The sequence below is a fragment of the Procambarus clarkii genome, chromosome 36 (genome assembly GCF_040958095.1).
Source record: "Procambarus clarkii isolate CNS0578487 chromosome 36, FALCON_Pclarkii_2.0, whole genome shotgun sequence".
NCBI classification, from domain to species: domain Eukaryota; kingdom Metazoa; phylum Arthropoda; class Malacostraca; order Decapoda; family Cambaridae; genus Procambarus; species Procambarus clarkii.
In genome coordinates this window covers 33,546,238-33,570,459 of record NC_091185.1, presented here as the reverse complement: position 1 = coordinate 33,570,459, position 24,222 = coordinate 33,546,238, and the positions used below count along the sequence as shown (strand labels likewise).

General features: G+C 46.2%; 1 protein-coding gene across 1 annotated transcript in view; it reads left to right on the top strand.

Annotated features, from left to right (window-relative positions):
- Positions 1–24,222, top strand: part of LOC138371747 (uncharacterized) — a 311,310-nt gene that overhangs the window by 171,578 nt on the left and 115,510 nt on the right. Inside the window, exon 3 of the mRNA XM_069336768.1 lies at positions 4,347–4,508. Coding sequence (XP_069192869.1) covers positions 4,347–4,508 — 162 coding nt within the window. The remainder of the gene's footprint in view (positions 1–4,346; positions 4,509–24,222) is intronic.

Here is a 24,222-nt window from a genome sequence, read left to right as displayed (position 1 = left end):
AGTGTCGGCCACTCTCCCTCCACCAGTACTGTTTTTACTGTGAGTGTCGGCCACTCTCCCTCCACCAGTACTGTGTTTACTGTGAGTGTCGGCCACTCTCCCTCCACCAGTACTGTGTTTACTGTGTCGGTTTCTCTCCCACCACCAGTACTGTGTTTACTGTGAGTGTCTGCCACTCTTCCTCCACCAGTACTGTGTTTACTGTGAGTGTCGGTTCCTCTCCCTCCACCAGTACTGTGTTTACTGTGAGTGTCGGCCACTCTCCCTCCACCAGTACTGTGTTTACCGTAAGTGTCGGTCCCTCTCCCTCCACCAGTACTGTGTTTACTGTGAGTGTCGGCCACTCTCCCTCCACCAGAACTGTGTTTACTGTGAGTGTCGGTCCCTCTCCCTCCACCAGTACTGTGTTTACTGTGAGTGTCGGCCACTCTCCCACCACCAGTACTGTGTTTACTGTGAGTGTCGGCCACTCTCCCTCCACCAGTACTGTGTTTACTGTGAGTGTCGGTCCCTCTCCCTCCACCAGTACTGTGTTTACTGTGAGTGTCGGCCACTCTCCCTCCACCAGTACTGTGTTTACTGTAAGTGTCGGTCACTCTCCCTCCACCAGTACTGTGTTTACTGTGAGTGTCGACCCCTCTCCCACCACCAGTACTGTGTTTACTGTGAGTGTCGGCTCCTCTCCCACCACCAGTACTGTGTTTACTGTGAGTGTCGGCCACTCTCCCACCACCAGTACTGTGTTTACTGTGAGTGTCGGCCACTGTCCCTCCACCAGTACCGTGTTTACTGTGTCGGCTCCTCTACCACCAGCAGTACTGTGAGTGTCGGCCCCTCTCCTACCACCAGTACTGTGTTTACTGTGTCGGCTCCTCTCCCATTACCAATACTGTGTTTACTGTGAGTGTCCTCTCCTCTCCCACCACCAGTACAGTGTTTACTGTGAGTGTCGGCCCCTCTCCCACCACCAGTACTGTGTTTACTGTGTCGGCCCCTCTCCCACCACCAGTACTGTGTTTACTGTGTCGGCCCCTCTCCCACCACCAGTACTGTGTTTACTGTGAGTGTCGGCCACTCTCCCACCACCAGTACTGTGTTTACTGTGAGTGTCGGCCCCTCTCCCACCACCAGTACTGTGTTTACTGTGTCGGCTCCTCTCCCTCCACCAGTACTGTGTTTACTGTGAGTGTCGGCCACTCTCCCTCCACCAGTACTGTGTTTACTGTGAGTGTCGGCCACTCTTCCTCCACCAGTACTGTGTTTACTGTGAGTGTCGGCCACTCTCCCACCACCAGTACTGTGTTTACTGTGAGTGTTGACCCCTCTCCCACCACCAGTACTGTGTTTACTGTGTCGGCTCCTCTACCACCAGCAGTACTGTGAGTGTCGGCCCCTCTCCCACCACCAGTACTGTGTTTACTGTGTCGGCTCCTCTCCCTCCACCAGTACTGTGTTTACTGTGAGTGTCGGCCACTCTTCCTCCACCAGTACTGTGTTTACTGTGAGTGTCGGCCACTCTCCCACCACCAGTACTGTGTTTACTGTGAGTGTCGGCCCCTCTCCCACCACCAGTACTGTGTTTACTGTGGCGGCCCCTCTCCCACCACCAGTACTGTGTTTACTGTGAGTGTCGGCCCCTCTCCCACCACCAGTACTGTGTATACTGTGAGTGTCGGCCCCTCTCCCTCCACCAGTACTGTGTTTACTGTGAGTATCGGCTACTCTCCCACAACCAGTACTGTGTTTACTTTGTCGGCCCCTCTCCCACCACCAGTACTGTGTTTACTGTGTCGGCCCCTCTCCCACCACCAGTACTGTGAGTGTCGGCCACTCTCCCACCACCAGTACTGTGTTTACTGTGTCGGCCACTCTCCCACCACCAGTACTGTGTTTACTGTGAGTGTCGGCCACTCTCCCTCCACCAGTACTGTTTTTACTGTGAGTGTCGGCCACTCTCCCACCACCAGTACTCTGTTTACTGTGAGTGTCGGTCCCTCTCCCTCCACCAGTACTGTGTTTACTGTGAGTGTCGACCACTCTCCCTCCACCAGTACTGTGTTTACTGTGAGTTTCGGCCACTCTCCCTCCACCAGTACTGTGTTTACTGTAAGTGTCGATCCCTCTCCCTCCACCAGTACTGTGTTTACTGTGAGTGTCGACCCCTCTCCCACCACCAGTACTGTGTTTACTGTGAGTGTCGGCTCCTCTCCCACCACCAGTACTGTGTTTACTGTGAGTGTCGGCCACTCTCCCACCACCAGTACTGTGTTTACTGTGAGTGTCGGCCCCTCTCCCACCACCAGTACTGTGTTTACTGTGTCGGCTCCTCTTCCACTACCAGTACTGTGTTTACTGTGAGTGTCCTCTCCTCTCCCACCACCAGTACTGTGTTTACTGTGAGTGTCGGCCCCTCTCCCACCACCAGTACTGTGTTTACTGTGTCGGCCCCTCTCCCACCACCAGTACTGTGTTTACTGTGAGTGTCGGCCCCTCTCCCACCACCAGTACTGTGTTTACTGTGAGTGTCGGCCCCTCTCCCACCACCAGTACTGTGTTTACTGTGTCGGCTCCTCTCCCTCCACCAGTACTGTGTTTACTGTGTCGGCTCCTCTCCCTCCACCAGTACTGTGTTTACTCTAAGTGTCAGTACTGGTGGAGGGAGAGTGGCCGACACTCACAGTAAACACAGTACTGGTGGAGGGAGAGGAGCCGACACAGTAAACACAGTACTGGTGGTGGGAGAGGGGCCGACACTCACAGTAAACACAGTACTGGTGGTGGGAGAGTGGCCGACACTCACAGTAAACACAGTACTGGTGGTGGGAGAGGGGCCGACACAGTAAACACAGTACTGGTGGTGGGAGAGGGGCCGACACTCACAGTAAACACAGTACTGGTGGTGGGAGAGGAGAGGACACTCACAGTAAACACAGTACTGGTGGAGGGAGAGTGGCCGACACTCACAGTAAACACAGTACTGGTGGAGGGAGAGTGGCCGTGTTTACTGTGAGTGTCGGCCACTCTCCCTCCACCAGTACTGTGTTTACTGTGAGTGTCGGCCACTCTCCCACCACCAGTACTGTGTTTACTGTGAGTGTCGGCCACTCTCCCTCCACCAGTACTGTGTTTACTGTGAGTGTCGACCCCTCTCCCTCCACCAGTACTGTGTTTACTGTGAGTGTTGACCCCTCTCCCACCACCAGTACTGTGTTTACTGTGTAGGCTCCTCTACCACCAGCAGTACTGTGAGTGTCGGCCCCTCTCCCACCACCAGTACTGTGTTTACTGTGTCGGCTCCTCTCCCACCACCAGTACTGTGTTTACTGTGAGTGTCCTCTCCTCTCCCACCACCAGTACTATGTTTACTGTGAGTGTCGGCCCCTCTCCCACCACCAGTACTGTGTTTACTGTGTCGGCCCCTCTCCCACCACCAGTACTGTGTTTACTGTGAGTGTCGGCCCCTCTCCCACCACCAGTACTGTGTTTACTGTGAGTGTCGGCCCCACTCCCTCCACCAGTACTGTGTTTACTGTGAGTATCGGCCACTCTCCCACCACCATTACTGTGTTTACTTTGTCGGCCCCTCTCCCACCACCAGTACTGTGTTTACTGTGTCGGCCCCTCTCCCACCACCAGTACTGTGAGTGTCGGCCACTCTCCCACCACCAGTACTGTGTTTACTGTGTCGGCCACTCTCCCACCACCAGTACTGTGTTTACTGTGTCGGCCACTCTCCCACCACCAGTACTGTGTTTACTATGAGTGTCGGCCACTCTCCCACCACCAGTACTGTGTTTTCTGTGTCGGCTCCTCTCCCACCACCAGTATTGTGTTTACAGTGAGTGTCGGCCACTCTCCCTCCACCAGTACCGTGTTTACTGTGAGTGTCGACCCCTCTCCCTCCACCAGTACTGTGTTTACTGTGAATGTCGACCCCTCTCCCACCACCAGTACTGTGTTTACTGTGAGTGTCGGCCACTCTCCCACCACCAGTACTGTGTTTATTGTGAGTATCGGCCACTCTCCCACCACCAATACTGTGTTTACTGTGAGTGTCGGCCCCTCTCCCACCACCAGTACTGTGTTTACTGTGAGTGTCCTCTCCTCTCCCACCGCCAGTACTGTGTTTACTGTGAGTGACGGCCCCTCTCCCACCACCAGTACTGTGTTTACTGTGAGTATCGGTCCCTCTCCCTCCACCAGTACTGTGTTTACTGTGAATGTCAGCCCCTCTCCCACCAGTACTGTGTTTACTGTGAGTGTCGGTCCCTCTCCCTCCACCAGTACTCATGCACCCTTAACCCTCCCACATTCCCTTCCCATCACAACTCTCCTTTCCACCACAGAGAGTCAGCCTGTGAGACTACACAGCGTGGGACGGAAGGAGGGATTGACTGGGCACTACACGCTGACCCATGTGGAGGAGGAGAGTGTTGAAGTGTGGTGCTGGGCGCAGAACACCGTCGGTGCTCAGACCGCCCCCTGCAAGTTTACCGTCTACATCCAGGGTGAGTTTACCGTCTACACCCAGGGTGAGTATACCGTCTACACCCAGGGTGAGTATACCGTCTACACCCAGGGTAAGTTTACCGTCTACACCCAGGGTGAGTTTACCGTCTACACCCAGGGTGAGTATACCGTCTACACCCAGGGTGAGTATACCGTCTACACCCAGGGTGAGTATTCCGTCTACACCCAGGGTAAGTTTACCGTCTACACCCAGGGTAAGTTTACCGTCTACACCCACGGTAAGTTTACCCCCTACCGAGAACATCGACATATAGGACTCGACTCCTTTAGACACGTCTTTCACGTATATTAGAAATAGAACTGGTCCCAGCACATATCCTTGAGGTACTCCACTCTTTTCGGTTCGCCAGTCTGACTTCTCGCCCCCTGACTGTTACTCTGTAGTTCCTTCCTGTCAAGTAATTCTTTTCCCAAGCTAGGGCTTTTCGGCTTTCTCCCGCCTGCCTCTCAAGTTTGAATAGCAGTCTCCTGTGAGATATTGTGTCACATTCCTTTTTGGCAGTCCAGAAATATGCAGTTTGCCCAACTTTCCCTGTCCTGCCTTATTTTTGTTATTTTATCATAGAATTCCAGAATGTTTGTTTGGCATGAACTCTTTTCTCTGAAACTATGTTAGTGTTTGTTTACATATATAATGTTATCTAGTTGTGTAACAAGTCTTAACCTGATTATTCTTTCAAGTACTTTACAGGGGATGCTTGTCAGTGATACTGGTCTGTAGTGAAGTATCTCATTCCAATCTCCTTTCTTGAAAATTGGTACCACATTTGCCTTCTTCTAGCAACCTGGCAACTCTCCCTTTGTAAGCGACTCATTATAGATCCTTGCCAGAGGCACGCTGAGGGCCTGCGCTGCCTCTTTTATTATCCAGGGTGATACATTGTCTGGTCCAGTGCTTTAGTTTCATCAAGTGTTGTCAGCTGTTTCATGACCTCCTCTGCTGTCACTTCTATATCTGATAGTCTCTCATCTTGGGTCATCTCTTCTAACAATGGGAACTGCTCAGGCTCTGTTGTGAACACTCCATGGAAACTGGCATTCAGTACCTCGTAGATTTCCTTGTCACTTTCTGTATATGCCCCCACTGTTTTTCTTTGTCTTGTCACTTGGTCGTTCACCGACTTTTTCCTGCTTAAATGACTATGAAGTCATTTAAGTTGCTTTTTCGCTTTCATTACAATATCGTTTTCATAATTCCTTTTCGATTCTCTCCTTATATTATTGTAATCATTCTTAGCTCTGTTGCAGTTAATCATATTGTCATCTGTACTTTCTCCTCACCCTCCTGCTCCTCATTTATGCTTCCTGGCACTGTCTATTAAACCATAGGATTAAATACTCCCTTCAACTTTTTTCCTTTAGTGTTGGTATGAAACTCTCTTCGGCCTCCTGGCATTTCCACTTGACTAGGTCCATCATACTTGCTCTGTTTTTCCTCTATGTCTTTGTTCCTCTTCTCACTGCACTTGTCCCAGATATTCTCTTATCCTTCTGTAATCCCCTTTCCTATAGTCTGCTCTCTTTATCCAGACCTCTTGTCCCGTGGTCACATTTTTAAGCTCGATCATGTAGTCAGTGACTATGGCACAATTATCACTGGCTCCTAGTGGTACTTAATGTTCAATACTCGTAATTTTTCTGCATTCTGGGTGAAAATGAGGTCTAATAAGCTTGGTGTATCCCCTCCTCTCTTCTTTTTGCCTTCCTTTACAAGTTGTGTTAATAAATTCCTATCTATAACTTCCATTAATTTTGCTCCCCACGTTTCTTCCCCACCATGGGGGATTTCATGATTTCCAATCGATCTCTCCGAGATCTAGGTCCCCCATGATCAGCAGTTTCGCTCTCAATCTGTGAGCTGTTGTTGCAATCCCTCTGCAGTTCATTTATACATGTCTTGTTGTTGTCATCATATTTTTGTCTGAGCCTTCTACTGTTTGGTGAGGGATTGTAGATTATCAAGAACACAGTCCTCTTCCAATCACTTGTCAGATCCCAAGTATCGAGCTTGAGCGTGCATTGGTCCACTTCCACTGGAGTGGAAAAACTTTGTATCACAACATCGACATGGGCTCAGGGATGCCAGATCATGTCTCACAGGATTGATTGAATTCTTCGACCAGGCAACAAAAATCAGGCAAGAAAGAGAAGGGTGGGCAGACTGCATATTTTTTGATTGCCAGAAAGCCTTTGACACAGTACCTCATAAGACTAGTGCACAAACAGGAGATGTAGGCAGCAATGACAGGGAAGGTACTCCACAGGATAAAGGAGTACCTAAGCAACAGAAGACAGCGAGTCACGGTGAGGGGGTGAGGTCTTGGTGGGGCGTGACGTCACCAGTGGAGTAATTCAGGGTTCAGTCTCTCGACCTATACTGTTCCTGATATATGTAAATGATCTCCGAGAGGGAATAGACTCGTTCCTCTCAATGTTTGCTGATGATGCAAAGATTATGAGGAGGGTTAAGACAGAGGAAGATAGAACGAGGCTACAAGATGACCTAGACAAACTGAATGAATGGTCCAACAAATGGCTACTAAAGTTCAACCCAAGTTATTGCAAGATAATGAAACTAGGGGGAGGAAGAATTAGGCAAGCCACTGGATACTAAATGGAAGATGAAGTCCTTCACGAAACGGTCAGAGAGAAAGATCTGTAGTTGATATCACACCAAACCTGTCTCCTGAAGCCCACGTCAAAAGAATAATATCGGTGGCGTATGCGAGGCTGGATAACATCAGAACTGCCTTCAGAAACCTGTGCAAGGAATCATTAAGAACCTTGTATATCACTGTTACGGCCACTATGGGTCGCAACCGGGTTCTTCGATGGTAGAACCAAAATGATAGTATCCGGCCCCAAGTCGGAAGTATGCTTTCAAGAAAGTGGCTATGTAGTGCAAAAAAAGTAGGAGGGATGAACAAAACACTGTTCTTTAGGTCAATGTATTAAATATCTTCCCACCACCGTTAAGTATATATATGTACACTGTCACCATAAATAATATATAAAGAACAGATTGGCTACTACTACAACTATTGTACAATCCTTTTGCTCAAGATATCAAACGTGCTCACGTGCAGAGTTCATCAAGCCCCAGTATCTCTTCACTGTCCAATAGCGTATCCATCCTTACTGGGAAGAACACCGGCGAGTTCACCTGTACGTGGGCCAGCCCACTGACAGTGTCATGAGGTGCCTGTACCCCAACAACCGCTCTCCAGCTACTCGCTGGCAGACTACCTCAGCCACACGCTGAGTGGAGTCACAAACCAATACAGGGGTAGCGATCCCCTGGCAGCAGTCTCTAGCGTCTAGTTAGCTAGCTAGCCCTGTCGTCAGTCTCTCCCCTAAGCCAGTCCCGAAGATACGCCGATCCTTTTCAACACTTAAGCACTTGCAGCTACCAAACTGCTTCATCGGCGGCAGCATACTTGATCGTTTCCAGGACCATGTAGGGAGACTATGGAGTGCCCAAGATGAACTGCCTTTCTCCAGTACCGTTGGCTCCAGACGTCATCTCTGTGGACACAAAAACGTCATCAATGACTTTGCCGGTACTGGCGAAACTAGGAAATACCACTAACCCACTGGGGAGTTGACATTGTGCTCTGTAGCACACTGTTATGGGAAATGGTGGGCTTGCTATGGGGAACTGGTACTATTAAGGGGTAAGGGTAGTTAGAATACAGAGTTATCAACTATGGGAGAACTAAAAGGCCCGGCCCCCAAAACAAACTATCCACAGTAATAATAACTTGCTACGAGACTATGTCAAACTAAGGGTTGATCAATGCACTCACACACAGGAAGAAGGGATACTCTGTTCTAATTTACTTATTTATTAACCCCTTAACAACCCCCCTATACACTCACACCAATAACAATAATAATAATAACTTTACCACACTATCTTACGTTAAACGCCTTGGTCCACCTAGGCAGGATACAAGGTTTACACTAAGAACAAGCTAGGGTAAAGTACTACTGGATAAGCACTGAAGCTGGATGCAGCTTAGGGTAGTGAGACCACGTGGTATCCTAATACCAAAACACAACACTTAGGGGTACCAAAAACCCTGGCAAATACTACCCCCATGTATTACCAATCGTTACTACCAGAGTAGGCACACTTAAACACACAGTACTTAACTTAATGGTACAGGAACTTAAGGTAAGGGAAATAAGAGAAGGGAGAAGAGGAGAAATGCAGCCACAGAGTAGGGGTGCAGCCACAGAGTAGGTCTCGTCCCCACGAACGCCAGCTAGAGAAGTAGGCTCCCAGCGACCAGCTCAGGCCTCCTGCATTGTGGTGGTGCCGGGAGGATCCTAATTGATCGTTCAGCTAAGCACATTAAAAATCTTCCCCTATGCAACATATTGTTACTTTACAAATGATTAGAAAGTATTAGTAAACATGGTTGGTGCCTATGTTATTATTAAATAATCAACCCCAAGCTCAGTCTTTAAATGCTCTTTGAGAAACAAGAATAGTCTTACATCTGGCAGGGAAGATACAAACAGTTTCAGCTCGTGATGCATCCAACTATACTATAGGAAAGTTTAATAGCTCAATTTTGACCTTTGGTTTCCACTGAGGAACCCAGGGTCGTAACACTCCTCCCCCCTTCAGAGAAAAAAAAAATGTGACTACTAGAATAGTAGTCATATTTTTTTTTGTAAGAGTACACAGAGAATAAAACGGAAAATCTATGACAAAAAAATATCAATCAAAAACAACAATTTCTCTGCAAGTACAAAGGAATTCTCAGAAAAAAACACATACACAAAAAAACTAACAGGGAAGTAAATAAATTGGACACGGAATATTTAATGTCACAGGAGAACCTAAAAAAAAAATTAACTAAAGCATGACAGTTGGTAAATGGCTTCCTGTGGCTCAGATGAATATAATTCAGGCAACCGGGACAGAGCGTCGGCTATCACGTTGAGCCGGCCCGGTAGGTGGGTAATGGAAAGATTGAAGTCCTGTAGGTACAATGCCCACCTGAGGATGCGTTTATTCTTCCCCTTCATCTGAGTCAGGAAGACCAGTGGGTTATGGTCCGTGTACACTTCCACTATATTACCTGTGGGGGTAAACTTCAAACTTTTTACATGTTAACACTAGCGCCAACGCCTCTTTTTCTACCACTGAATAATTGCGTTGCGCCTTGTCAAATTTCACAGAGTAATAATATACTGTGTGTTCCACCTGATCATCCCCAGTTTGCAACAACACTGCACCAGTACCCGAGTCAGACGCGTCAACATGAATTTTAAACGGTCGGTCGAACCTTGGATTAGCAAGCACTGGGGCGGACACTAAGATCAATTTCAAATTTTTAAATGCCTCTGCACAGTCTGATGACCACTTAAATTTAACGGCCTTCCGCAACAAGTCTGTGAGAGGAGTGGCAACACTGGAAAAGTTCTGACAAAAGCGTCGATAGTACGCACACATACCGATAAATCTTTGAACGTCCTTTTTAGACTTTAGCACTGGATACTCCAGAATGGCACTGATTTTATCTTGCCGAGGTAACACTTTCCTTGGCCCACTTCATAACCGAGGTATGTTACTGTGCCTTGGCCAAAATGACACTTTTTTGCATTTAAGGTTAGATTTGCGTTCTTTAAAATTGTGAACGACTGGCGTAACCTAGCTATGTGGTCAGCCCAATTACTGTCAAAGAGCATGATATCATCTAAATACGCCCGACAATTTGGCACCTTAGCGAGCAAAGAGTTCATGAGTCTCTGGAACGTGGTAGGGGCATTACGCAAGCCGAACGGTAACACTTGATACTCAAAAACACCCTCGGGTGTCACGAACGCAGTTAGTTGTTTAGCACGTTCAGTGAGCGGGATTTGATAATACCCCCTCGAGAGGTCGAATTTCGAGATGTACTTAGCGTGTCCCAGCTCGACGATGCAGTCCTCGAGGACGGGCAATGGATAGGCATCCACAATGGTCACCTTGTTGAGCTGCCAATAGTCGGTGCATAATCGCCAGGAGCTGTCTGGTTTGGGGACCAAAAGGCAGGGCGAGCACGAAGAGCCCTGGCTCGGCCGGATGAGGCCGTGCTGGAGCAAGAAGTCGACCTCCTTCCGTACGATGGCCTTCTTTTCTGGACTCATCCGATAGGGTTGAAGGCGAATGGGGGTGTAGTCCGTCAACTCGACATCATGGCAAATGGCATCAGTCTGGGTCGGGACCTCCCCGAACAGACTGGAGAATTCATCAACCAACGACTGCACCTCTTCACGTTGGGCCATCTGCAAATGGGACAGTCCCTCCTCTACAGCATTCACAGAACTAGAATTATTGAGAATGAGATTAGTTGGGTCCCCAGAACAATCATCCCCTCCCTCACTGGAAATGGAAACATTGGTTAGTGCAATGGGCCTGGGGCCCTGGAACTTCTTCAGCCGATTTACATGTATGAGCATTACCTGGTTACGCTTGTCAGAGTGCCTCACTTTGTACGTGAGGTCCCCAGTCTTTTCTGTCACAATGTAGGGGCCTTCGTACTTGTGGGACATAGTGTTCCCTAGTCGAGGCTTTAATACCAGGACAGGGTCGCCAGGCTGAAATACCCGCAACTTAGATTTAGCATCGTTAAGTTCTTTCATCTTTTCTTGGGCCTTCCAAAGATACTTTAGTGCCGCCGCCTTGCAGTCCTTGAGTCTCCGAGGGTGTTGCGCAAAGAAAGCCGAACCTTCGGTTAACGTTACGTTCCCTAACAGATTCTCCTGTAACATTTGAAAGGGTCCACGAACTTTATGGCCAAAAACTAACTCAAAAGGAGAACAACCCAGTGAACTTTGTAATCACTCTCTAGCCGCAAACAAAACATACGGTAAATTCTCGTCCCAGAAGGTGTGGGAACTCTCGCACGATGTCTTCAACATCTGCTTCAGAGTTAGATGGAAACGTTCAATTACCCCTGACTCTGTGGATGGTATGGGCTGGAAACCTTATGAGTTATTCCATGGTCCTTACAAAATTGTTAAAAAATATCAGACTTAAAGTTAGTACCATTGTCAGTTTGCACGACCTGAGGCAGTCCAAAAGTGGAAAAAAATTGCAACATACGAGCAACAACAGTTTTTGCTCAGATGTTCCTTACAGCAAAAGCCTCTGGGTAACGAGTAGTGATACACATCATTGTGATTAGGTAAATATTACCAGACTTAGTTCTAGGTAATGGTCCAACACAGTCCATTACCACATGAGAAAATGGTTCCTCTGGCATGACAATAGGCCTTAGAGGAGCTTTAGGTGGAGTCTGGTTTGGTTTCCCAAGCAGTTGACAAACAATACACGCATTACAAAATTTTGTCACATCGCTTTTCAGCTTGGGCCAGAAAAAATACTTTAAAATTTTGTGATATTAATACCTTGATGTCCCCCCATAGGATCATCATGAGCAGCTGCCAAAACTCTTTCTCTATAGTAGGTCGGCAACATAACCTGGTGGACTACCTCCCACTCATTTGACAAGGGAGCACTCTGTGGTCTCCATTTTCTCATCAAAATCTGATCATTGTAGTAGTACCCAGTTGCTGCGTCTACAATTTCCTCCATAGAGACAGCTGTCTCATGACAATCTGCAAGAGTGGGGTCAGCTTTCTGTAACTCACTCAAGGAGGCATCTAGCCCTTGGTCAGATGCCATTGGCCGAGGCTCAACAGTGTTCTCCTCCACCTCCCCACTACTCTCGGTAGGTGGCGGTGGCAGACTCTCTACAATGTCCTCGGCCACGTCATTGAGTCGGGCCATGAATGTGTCCGTGAGGTCCACTTGGTTTTCACCACTCGGAAAGTTCCTCGTGTCCTCGGGGATTTACCACCTTGGCAAGAACAGGACTGCCCTTACATTTAAGTCCCATAGACCTGGTCACTGCGCACGCAGGGTACACAACATTATCCTCTGTGGCGGGTGGATCCAGGCAAACCTTAGGGGTAGGCAACATAATAGGCAGTCTGGAGTCCCCTACCTTATCCCCCTGCTAAATCATTACCAACTATTTCATCAACATTAGGGAAAGGTAGGTATGAAGTGACTCCGACTGTACAAACACCCTTGTGGAAATCAGATTCCAGGGTAATGTTATGGAGGGGTACTGCTCGAGTATCACTAGTGACACCCTTGACCAGTACCACCTCTCCAGTGTAGAAAGTGTTGGCACCTTGCAAAGCACTCTCTAAAATTAAAGTCTGGATGGCACCGGTGTCTCGGAAGATCACCACGTCCTTCCAGGAAGAACCCTCAGACAAAAGTAGTCTCCCTTTCGATAAGAATGGGGTAAGCAAGTCCAACCACTGTGGGTTGGAGGTCTTACTCCCTAACCCTTCCGAAGGCCTCAAGCCCTGTGTCACAACTAGAGCATTGGGTCTTTTTTCCGGGTACAGTTGCCAACAACGGCTAATAGTGTGGTTTGGACATTTACAGTGACCACAGAATCGTCGGGGAGAAGAGACATTAACAGAATTACCCTTCGGTTCACTCTTAGGTGTCGTGGGATTAGACAATTTAACAGGGTTAGTTATGTCTGAAACAGAAGGTGCATTAGGTAAAGGGTTAGAATGAGCTGGTCTGGACTGGCTGTGGGTATAAGTTTTGCTACTCTGTGGGGTATAATTAATTTTATTGGGCCTTTTGCTCGCCAATATGTAGTTTTCTGCCATCTTGGCCAAATCCCCTATCTTAGAATTTACCTCTATCCTACTTCTAATGTAATGTGAAACATTCTCTGGTATAATATCTATAAAATGCTCCATTAAAACTACGTTCCTGAGAGCCTCATATGTTTCGGCTTTCGCCGAGCGAATCCATTTATCAAACAATCTAATTTGATCATTAACAAAAATTCAGTGAGCGGTTGGTTGTGAGTAGGCCTAAGCTTGCGATAAGCTTGGCGGTGAGCTTCAGGCGTAATTTCATATGCCCGCAAAATACGTTCCCTGACTATCATATTCAAAACACTCGTCGTCAGGCATGTTTATAAAAATATCTTGTGCTTTACCCCTAAGTCTTCCCTGTAGGATTTTCACCCACTCTTCCTTTGGCCAATTTATAGACATGGCCAATTTCTGAAAATGGTTGAAAAACCTTTCAGGGTCCGACTCTGAAAATTCAGGCAAGTTATTCTTTTTCTCATAATGCCTGGGGTTTGAATCCCCGGCAGGTCGAGGTCCAGTGGCATTCGCTCTAATTCTAGCCTCCTCGGTTTTGAGTCATTGCTCCTCTAATTTTATTCTTGCTAACTCTAGAGTTAATTCTCTATCCCTATGAGCTGCACTTTCCGCTTAGCTAGGCTGGCATAAAGGTGTATCACTTTCCAATAGCTCTTGATCAATACAATGTTGTAATATTTCATTCACCAAAGTCCACTTTTTATCCACGTCATTTAATTCTAGGCCAAATTCCTTGCCTAACAATACTAAATTAGACTTGATAAGTTTCTTTATCTCTACCACTGAAGGATTCTTTGCCAGTTCCTGCATTTCAGATGCCATCACTAATTAATTTAGCTCCTAGCCAAAGAAAAAATTAAAAAATAAAAATTGGAAAAAACAAAAATTTGCACGGCCCTTAACACAAGGCCACACTTACCTCAATCGTGAAGAGATCCAGCTAGGTGTCCAGTCAGTAAAAATGAATTCTTTGCTAGATGAGCTGGACCCTAGGCTAACACAACCATTCTGCGGAAAACAAGAATTTTTAGTTTTGGCACTCAAAAATTAATTTTTTTTAAATTTACTGTTCCTCCCGGTCAGGCCAACCACTTGTTATGGGAAATGGTGGGCTTGCTATGGGGAACTGGTACTATTAAGGGGTAAGGGTAGTTAGAATACAGAGTTATCAACTATGGGAGAACTAAAAGGCCCGGCCCCCAAAACAAACTATCCACAGTAATAATAACTTGCTACTAGACCATGTCAGACTAGAGGTTGATCAATGCACTCCCACACAGGAAGAAGGGATACTCTGTTCTAATTTACTTATTTATTAACCCCTTAACAACCCCCCATATACACTCACACCAATAACAATAATAATAATAACTTTACCACACTATCTTACGTTAAAAGCCTTGGTCCACCTAGGCAGGATACAAGGTTTACACTAAGAACAAGCTAGGGTAAAGTACTACTGGATAAGCCCTGAAGCTGGATGCAGCTTAGGGTAGTGAGACCACGTGGTACCCTAATACCAAAACACAACACTTAGGGGTACCCAAAACCCTGGCAAATACAACCCCCAGGTCTCACCAATCGTTACTACCAGAGTAGGTACACTTAAACACACAGTACTTAACTTAATGGTACGGGAACTTAAGGTAAGGGAAATAAGAGAAGGGAGAAGAGGAGAAATGCAGCCACAGAGTAGGGGTGCAGCCACAGAGTAGGTCTAGTCCCCACGAACGCCAGCTAGTGAAGAAGGCTCCCAGCGACCAGCTCAGGCCTCCTGCATTGTGGTGGTGCCGGGAGGATCCTAATTGATCGTTCAGCTAAGCACATTAAAAATCTTCCCCTATGCAACATATTGTTACTTTACAAATGATTAGAAAGTATTAGTAAACATGGTTGGTGCCTATGTTATTATTTAATAATCAACCCCAAGCTCAGTCTTTAAATGCTCTTTGAGAAACAAGAATAGTCTTACATCTGGCAGGGAAGAAACAAACAGTTTCAGCTCGTGATGCATCCAACTATACTATAGGAAAGTTTAATAGCTCAATTTTGATCTCTGGTTTCCACTGAGGAACCCAGGGTCGTAACACACACACTAGGTGGCACTGGTCTTGAAGCGCCACCTCATCAGAGGTCACTCACAACGACCCCTCTGGCTGACCAAGACAAGAATCTTTAACCATTTACAGGTTTTAGATAGCCACCTCCAGATGGCATTGTCCATATTACGTACGATTCCCGGGCAGTTTTGGGTACGGATTCGTAGATGGCGCTGGAACTGCCACTCTACCCCCTGACAAGGGCGACGAGTCTGTAACAATCATGTATGTAAAGCATACGACCCAGCATGGAGCCCGTACTTTGTCAAGCACAAGAGGAAGCTGGAAAAAAGTTCAGAGGTATGCCACTAGGCTAGTCCCAAAACTAAGAGGCATGAGTTACGAGGAAAGGCTGAGGGAACTGCACCTCACGTCGCCGGAAGACAAAAGAGCCCAGGGAGACATGATCATCATATACAAAATTCTCAGGGGAATTGACAAGGTAGACAAGTATGGATTATTTAACACAGGTGGTACACGCACAGGGGGGCACAGGTGGAAGCAGAGTACCCAAAATTAGCCACAGAGATATTCGAAAGAACTTTTTCAGTGTCAGAGGAGTTAGTAAATGGAATGCACTAGAAAGTGATTTGGTGGAGGCTGACTCCATACACAGTTTCAGATATAAATATGATAGAGCTCGAGAGGCTCAGGAATCTGTACACCAGTAGATTGACGGTCGAGAGGCGGGACCAAAGAGCCAGAGCTCAAGCCCCGCAAGCACAATTAGGAGAGTACACACATTAACACACAAACTGAATCATTCAGGAATCTTGTACAACACATATGTAAGACCAATCCTGGAGCATGCGGCCCCAGCATGGAGCCCGTACCTTGTCAAGCACAAGACGAAGCTGGAAAAAGTCAAAAGGTATGCTGCTAGACAAGTCCCAGAACTAAGAGGCATGAATTACAAGGAAAGGCTGCGGGAAATGCACCTTACGACACTAGAAGACAGAAGAGTAAGGGGGGACATGATCACAACCAAAAAAAATCTTCAGGGGAATCGACCGGGTAAACAAGGATAAACTATTCAACACTGGCGAGGGGATAACAGGTGGAAACAGGGTACCCACATGAGCCACAGGGACGTTAGAAGGAACTTTTTCAGTGTCAGAGTAGTTAACTGATGGAATGCATTAGGCAGTGATTTGGTGGATGCTGACTCCATACAGAGTTTTAAATGTAGATATGATAGAGCCCAGTAGGCTCAGGAACCTGTACACCAGTTGATTGACAGTTGAGAGGCAGGACCAAAGAGCCAAAGCTCAACCCCTGCAAGCACAAATGGGTGAGTACAAATAGATGAGTACACACATACACAAAGGTTTTCAGACTTGGAAAGTACAACAAGGACAGAGACCAAATGATAAAGGTGGTATTCATGAGCGAAATCATGAAAGAGGAACTGTTAGCAAGGAAGAACCGTCTAGCAAATGTACAGAAGTTCAAAAAAGCATTCCTACAGAGGGATATGACAAGGGAAGAGAGAAAGCAGGCAGCAGACGCGAGGAAGGATCGCAGGGAGAGAGAGAGAGGAATCAGAGAACCTTACAATCACAGAGGGGAGTGTGGAACCCTCCTCAAACAGTGCAACAGCCACAGGGAGTGGGGCACCATCCCCACATTCTACCCAACAAACACCCTACCAACCCCATCCCCTGTCAACCCCCTACTAAGTAACCACCTAGAGCACCCTACCCCACCCACCCCCCTCCTCCCACTCTCCCCTCTCCCCAGGACCTCCCTTCTCCCCCATCCACCAAGCTCTCCCTTCTCCCACAGTCCCTCCCGTCGCTCCCACCCCCAAGCCCTCCGTTCTCCCCTGCCCCCACACCCCACCTAAGTCTTCCCCTCTCCACCACTCCCTTAAACCCTCCCCTCTTCCTCACCCACCTCAGCCTTCCCTTTCCCCCCCCACGCCCCCCCCTAAGCCCTCCCCCCTTTTCTGCCCCCCCCCCATCCCCCAAAGCCTCTCCTCCCCCCATGCCCCCCAACCCTCCCCCTCTCACTCTCCCCCCCAACTTTCCCCCTCTCACTGTCCCCCCCTAGCCTCCCCCTCTCACCCATGTCCCCTACCCTCCTCCTCTCACCCCTCTATCCTCCCCCTCTCCCCCACCCCCCCCAAGCCCTCCCTCCTCCACCAGTCTCCCCGTACCAGATCCTCCCAGCTCCCACTCACCCCAAATTCCACAGATCCCCCCCAGAGGAGAAGCAGAAGAAAGTCAGTTTCAGGGGTTATGTACTCGAACATAGCTGGGATCACAAGCAAGACAAGTGAACTAAGGGATAGAGCACAAGAAGTGAACCCAGATGTAATCGGACTCACTGAAACAAAACTCTCTGGAACCATAACGAATGCCATGTTTCCCCAGGAGTACACAGTAATAAGGAAAGAGAGAGAAGGTAGGGGAGGAGGCAGAGTGGCCCTACTCATGAGAAAGGAATGGAGTTTTAAGGAGATGGCTATCCCGGGCTGTGAGGGGTTCAGAGACCATATAGCAGGCACCATGACAATGGGAGGATGAAGAATAGTAGTAGCAGTAATATACAACCCTCCACCAAATGCCAGAAGACCTAGTCAAGAGTATGAAAACAACAACATGGCAGTTAACATTATAATTGAGAGGGCAGCCTCTGCTGCCTGTAGAAATAGATCCCACCTGCCCATCATGGAGGACTTCAATCACAGAAGGATTGACTGGGAGAACAAGGAACCACATGGAGGCGAAGATGCGTGGAGAGCCAAACTATTGGAGGTGGTGATTAGAAACTTTTTAACCCAGCATGTCAGAGAACCCACAGGGATGAGAAGAAATGACGAACCAGCAAGACTCGACCTTGTCTTCACTCTGAACGACTCCGACATAAGAGAAATCTTTTTGAGGGCCCAGTAGGAATGAGCGACCACAGTATAGTGGTGTTTGAGTACCTGATTGAAGAAGGGTTATTGAACTCTTATTGAGGAGATAAGAAAATTCCTAACAGATATAGCATGGGAAACATAGCTCAGGGAAAATACAGCCCAAGATATGATGGACTACATCACGCAGAAGTGCAAGGACGCAGCAAACAAGTTTGTCCCAGTCCAAAAGGAAAACAGTGAAATGAAGATGAGAAACCCATTGTTTAATCAGAGATGTAGGATAGCTAAGCAGCAAAGTAAAAGGGCATGGAGAAACTATAGGAATAACAGGACACTGGAGAGCAGAGAAAGATACCAGAATGCCAGGAATTAATATGTCACGATGAGAAGAGAGGCAGAAAGACAATACGAAAGTGACACCACAAGCAAGGTAAAGACTCAGCCTAAATTGCTGCATAGCCACATCAGAAGAAAAACAACAGTAAAGGAACAGGTTATAAAATTAAGGATAGGGGCAGAAGGATTCACTACAAACGACATTGAAGTGTGTGAGGAACGGAATAAGAAATTCCAGGAGGTCTTCACCGTAGAACAAGGAGAAATTCCAGAGATAAGAGAGAGAATAGCTAACCAGTTTGAGATTACCAGCGGGGAAGTAAGGAAGTGTTTACTAGAGTTGAATGTGACAAAGGCTATAGGCCCAGATAGAATCTCGCCTTGGATACTAAAGGAAGGAGCAGAAGAACTGTGCCTACCACTCTCCATAGTGTATATCAAATCACTGGCAACAGGGGAACTGCCAGAAATTTGGAAAGCAGCTAACGTAGTCCCGATATACAAGAAAGGGGATAGACAGGAGGCACTGAACTACAGGCCAGTGTCCCTAACCTGCATACCATGCAAGCTGATGGAGAAGATTGTGCGAAGTTAGCTGGTGGAACACCTGGAGCGAAAGAACTTTGTAACACAGCATCAACATGGGTTCAGGGATGGCAGGTCCTGCCTCACAGGGTTACTTGAATTCTATGACCAGACAACAAAAATAAGGCAAGAAAGAGTAGGGTGGGCAGACTGCATATTTTTGGATTGTCAGAAAGCCTTTGATACAGTACCACACAAGAGGCTAGTGAAAAAGCTGGAGATGCAGGCTGTAGTGAAAGGGAAGGTACTCCATTGGATAAAGGAGTACCTAAGCAACAGGAGACAACGAGTCAGTGTGAGGGGTGAGGTCTCAGATTGGCGAGACGTTACAAGTGGAGTCCCGCAGAGGTCAGTTCTTGGACCTATACTGTTTCTGATATATGTAAATGATCTCCCAGAGGGTATAGAATCGTTTCTCTCAATGTTTGCCGATGATGCAAAAATTATGAGGAGGAATGAAACAGAGGATGATAGTAGGAGGGTACAAGATGACCTAGACAGACTGAGTGAATGGTCCAATAAATGGCTGTTGAAGTTCAACCCGAGTAAATGCAAAGTAATGAAACTAGTCAGTGGAAACAGGAGGCCAGACACAGGATACAGAATAGAGGATGAAGTACTTAATGAAACGGACAGAGAGAAAGATCTAGGAGTTGATATCACACCAAACCTGTCTCCTGAAGCCCACATAAAAAGAATAACGTCTGGGGCATATGCGAGGCTGGCTAACATCAGAACAGCGTTCAGGAACCTGTGTAAGAATTCATTCAGAATCTTGTACACCACATATGTAAGACCAATCCTGGAGCATGCGGCCCCAACATTGAGCCCGTACCTTGTCAAGCACACGACGAAGCTGTTGGTACGCGAACAAGGGGACATACGAGGAGACTGAGTAGCCACAGGGACGTTAGAAAGAACTTTTTCAGTGTTAGAGTAGTTAACAGGTGGAATGCATTAGGCAGTGATGTGGTGTAGGGTGTCTCCGTACAAAGTTTTAAATGTAGATAAGATAGAGCCCAGTAGGCTCAGGAATCTGTACATCAGTTGATTGACGGTTCAGAGACGGGACTAAAGAGCCTAAGCTCAACCCCCGGAAGCACAATTAGGTGAGTACATACACACACGCACATGCAAATAATGGTTCTATACGATCAATCACTTTCCAATATTCCTTACCAAGTCGTAATATAGTATTTATGCACAACAGATTTCAAAAGCCGTAAAATTTAAATATTGCATGAATAGTTCAACTGTGAGGGAAGTGGTGAGGCTGGTGAAGACGAAGCTTCTCGCCACTGTCTCCTGCTTGATGCTTAACTGTGTTGTCTTGTTTAACCCTCTTCTGAATCTCAGAGCTTTCAATGATGTTAGAGATAAGGAGGTGTTAGAGATAACTAAGTGTTACAGATAATGAGGTGTTAGGGATAACGAGGTGGTAGAGATAACAAGGTGTTAGAGATAACAAAGTGATAGAGATAACGAGGTGTTAGAGATAACGAGGTGTTAGGGATAACGAGGTGTTAGAGGTAACGAGGTGTTAGGGATAACGAGGTGTTAGGGATAACGAGGTGTTAGGGATAACGAGGTGTTAGGGATAACGAAGTGTTAGAGATAACGAGGTGTTATAGATAACGAGGTGGCATAGATAACGAGGTGTTAGAGATAAAGAGGTGTTAAGGATAACGAGGTGTTAAAGATAACGAGGTGTTGGAGATAACGATGTGTTAGGGTTAACGAGCTGTTGGAGATAACGAGGTGTTAGAGATAACGAGGTGTTGGAGATAACAATGTGTTAGGGTTAACGAGTTGTATGAGATAACGAGGTGTTAGAGACAACGAGGTGTTAGAGATAACGAGGTTTTGGAGATAACGAGGTGTTAGACATAACGTGGTGTTAGAGATAACGAGGTTTTAGAGATAACGAGGTGGTAGAGATAACGAGGTGTTAGAGATAATGAAGTGTTTGAGATAACGAGGTGTTAGAGAAAACGAGGTGTTAGGGATAACGAAGTGTTAGAGATAACGAGGTTTTAGAGATAACGAGGTGGTAGAGATAACGAGGTGTTAGAGATAATGAAGTGTTTGAGATAACGAGGTGTTAGAGACAAAGAGGTGTTAGAGATAACGATGTGTTAGAGATAACGAAGTGTTGGAGATAACGAGGTGCTAGGGATAACGGGGTGTTGGAGGTTATCTTGAGATGATTTCGGGGCTTTAGTGTCCCCGCGGCCCGGTCTTCGACCAGGCCTCCACCCCCAGGAAGCAGCCCGTGACAGCTGACTAACACCCAGGTACCTATTTTACTGCTAGGCAACAGGGGCATAGGGTGAAAGAAACTCTGCCCATTGTTTCTCGCCGGCGCCTGGGATCGAACCCAGGACCACAGGATCACAAGTCCAGCGTGCTGTCCGCTCGGCCGACCGGCTCCCCGGAGATAACAAGGTGTTTGAGATAACGAGGTGTTAGAGATAACGAAGTGTTCGAGATAACGAGGTGTTAGAGATAACGAAGCGTTAGGGATAACGAGGTATTGGAGATAACGAGGTGTTAGAGATAACGAGGTGTTGGAGATAACGAGGTGTTAGGGGTAACGAAGTGTTAGAGATAACGAAGTGTTGGAGATAACGAGGTGTTAGGGATAATGAGGTATTAGAGATAACGAGGTGTTAGGGATAACGAGGTATTAGAGATAACGAGGTGTTAGAGAAAACGAACTGCGTAAGAGATAACAAGGTGTTAAAGATAACGAGGAGTTAGAGATAACGAGGCGTTGGAGTTAACGAGGTATTAGAGATAATGAGGTGTTGGAGATAACGAGGTGTTAGAGATAACGAGGTATTAAGGATAACGAAGTGTTGGAGATAACGAGGTGTTAGAGATAACGAGGTATTAAGGATAACGAGGTGTTGGAGATAACGAGGTGTTATAGATAACGTGGTGTTAGAGAAAACGAGGTGTTAGAGATAACGAAGTGTTAGAGATAACGCAGTGTTAGAGATAACGGGGTGTTAGAGATAAGGAAGCGTTGGAGATAACGAGGTGTTAAAGATAATGAGGTATTAGAGATAACGAGGTGTTAGAGAAAACGAACTGCATAAGAGATAACAAGGTGTAAAAGATAACGAGGTGTTAGAGATAACGAGGTGTTAAAGATAACAAAGTGTTGGAGATAATGAGGTGTTATAGATAACGAGGTGTTGGAGATAACGAGGTGTTAGAGATAACGAGGTGTTAGGGATAAGGAGGTGTCAGAGATAACGAGGTGTTAGGGATAGCGAAGTGTTAGAGAGAATGAGGTGTTAGAGATAACGAGGAGTTAGATATAACAAAGTGTTATAAATAACGAGCTGGTGGAGATAACGAGGTATTAGAGATAACGGATTGTTAAAGATAACTAGGTGTTTGAGATAACAAGGTGGCAGGGATAACGAGGTGTTGAAGATAACGAGGTGTAAGAGATAACGAGGAGTAAGAGATAACGAGGTGTAAGAGATAACTAGGTGTTGGAGATAACGAGGTGTGAGAGATAACAAGGTGTTAGAGATAACGAGGTGTAAGAGATAACAAGGTGTGGGAGATAACGAGGTGTTAGAGATAACGAAGTGTTAGAGATAACGAGATGTTAAAAATAACGAGGTGTTATAGATAACGAGGTGGCATAGATAACGAGGTGTTAGAGATAACGAAGTGTGAGATAACTTGGTGTAAGAGATAATGAGGTGTTATAGATAACGAAGTGTTGGAGATGACGAGGTGTAAGAGATAACGAGGTGTTAGGGATAACGAGGTGTTAGAGGTAACGAGGTGTTAGGGATAACGAGGTGTTAGGGATAACGAGGTGTTAGGGATAACGAAGTGTTAGAGATAACGAGGTGTTATAGATAACGAGGTGGCATAGATAACGAGGTGTTAGAGATAAAGAGGTGTTAAGGATAACGAGGTGTTAAAGATAACGAGGTGTTGGAGATAACGATGTGTTAGGGTTAACGAGCTGTTGGAGATAACGAGGTGTTAGAGATAACGAGGTGTTGGAGATAACAATGTGTTAGGGTTAACGAGTTGTATGAGATAACGAGGTGTTAGAGATAATGAAGTGTTAGAGATAACGAGGTATTCGGACCTCGGTGGCATTCAATAATGGCTTACATGTGAAATTTGCATAATAAACATTGAAAGAAGATCAGGTGTGAAAAATCATGCTAACAATGCTTTAATTAAACCAGAGTATTAAGAACATGTGTATGTCTACTGATCAGATATGAACAATACAACTCATGGTATTGCCTAAACAAATTTGTAACATGTGTCAATGACATGTGCTTGAAAACCATACAAAATTAAACTATTATTGCATTAATGGAACAAAGTTCTGACCTAACAACCACAAATGAATTTTAAGATTAGATAATGTGGATTTTTTTTTCAATGTACAATATATTTACAAAACCCATGTACATTATATTTAATGTTCAATATATTTACAAGCTATATACAAGACCTGGATCAAGAAGACTAACATCTGCGTGATAGCAGTCAGGATTCACTGGCCACAATGTGGTTGCTAGAACATTAATGAACTCTTATGACAAGCACTGTAAAAATACAATTGGTAGTAGACTTAACAATGGCATCTATTTTATAACAAAATAAAGTTGAGAAAAACTATACATTATATATAATAGTAATAATAAGACACATGTGGTAGAAATACTGCAAATTAATTTTTTTCTTCAAAACAAACAGAATAACTGCAGAGTGCACTCAATAATAAATTCGGCGGATATCTACACCTAGCTCATCCAGAGCACTATACAACTCTGGCTCTGGCTGAAGGTCAGGAACAGATGAAACTTCATGTGACAAACTATCATCTTGAGAGATAACCTCGTTAACATCTAGCCAATGGACATGTGGTGAGTGCACGGTTGAAACGAGAGTTCTAGATCTAAGATTATAAGTGCTAGTATGGGGTTGCTGAACATCAAGTGGTCTGTCAACCACAGAAGGTGGTGTCCCAATAGGAGGATCTGTCTGGGAAAGTTCATTGTCATCTTCCTCATCAGTCTCGTCAACAGTCATTTTAGCTAACTTCATGTG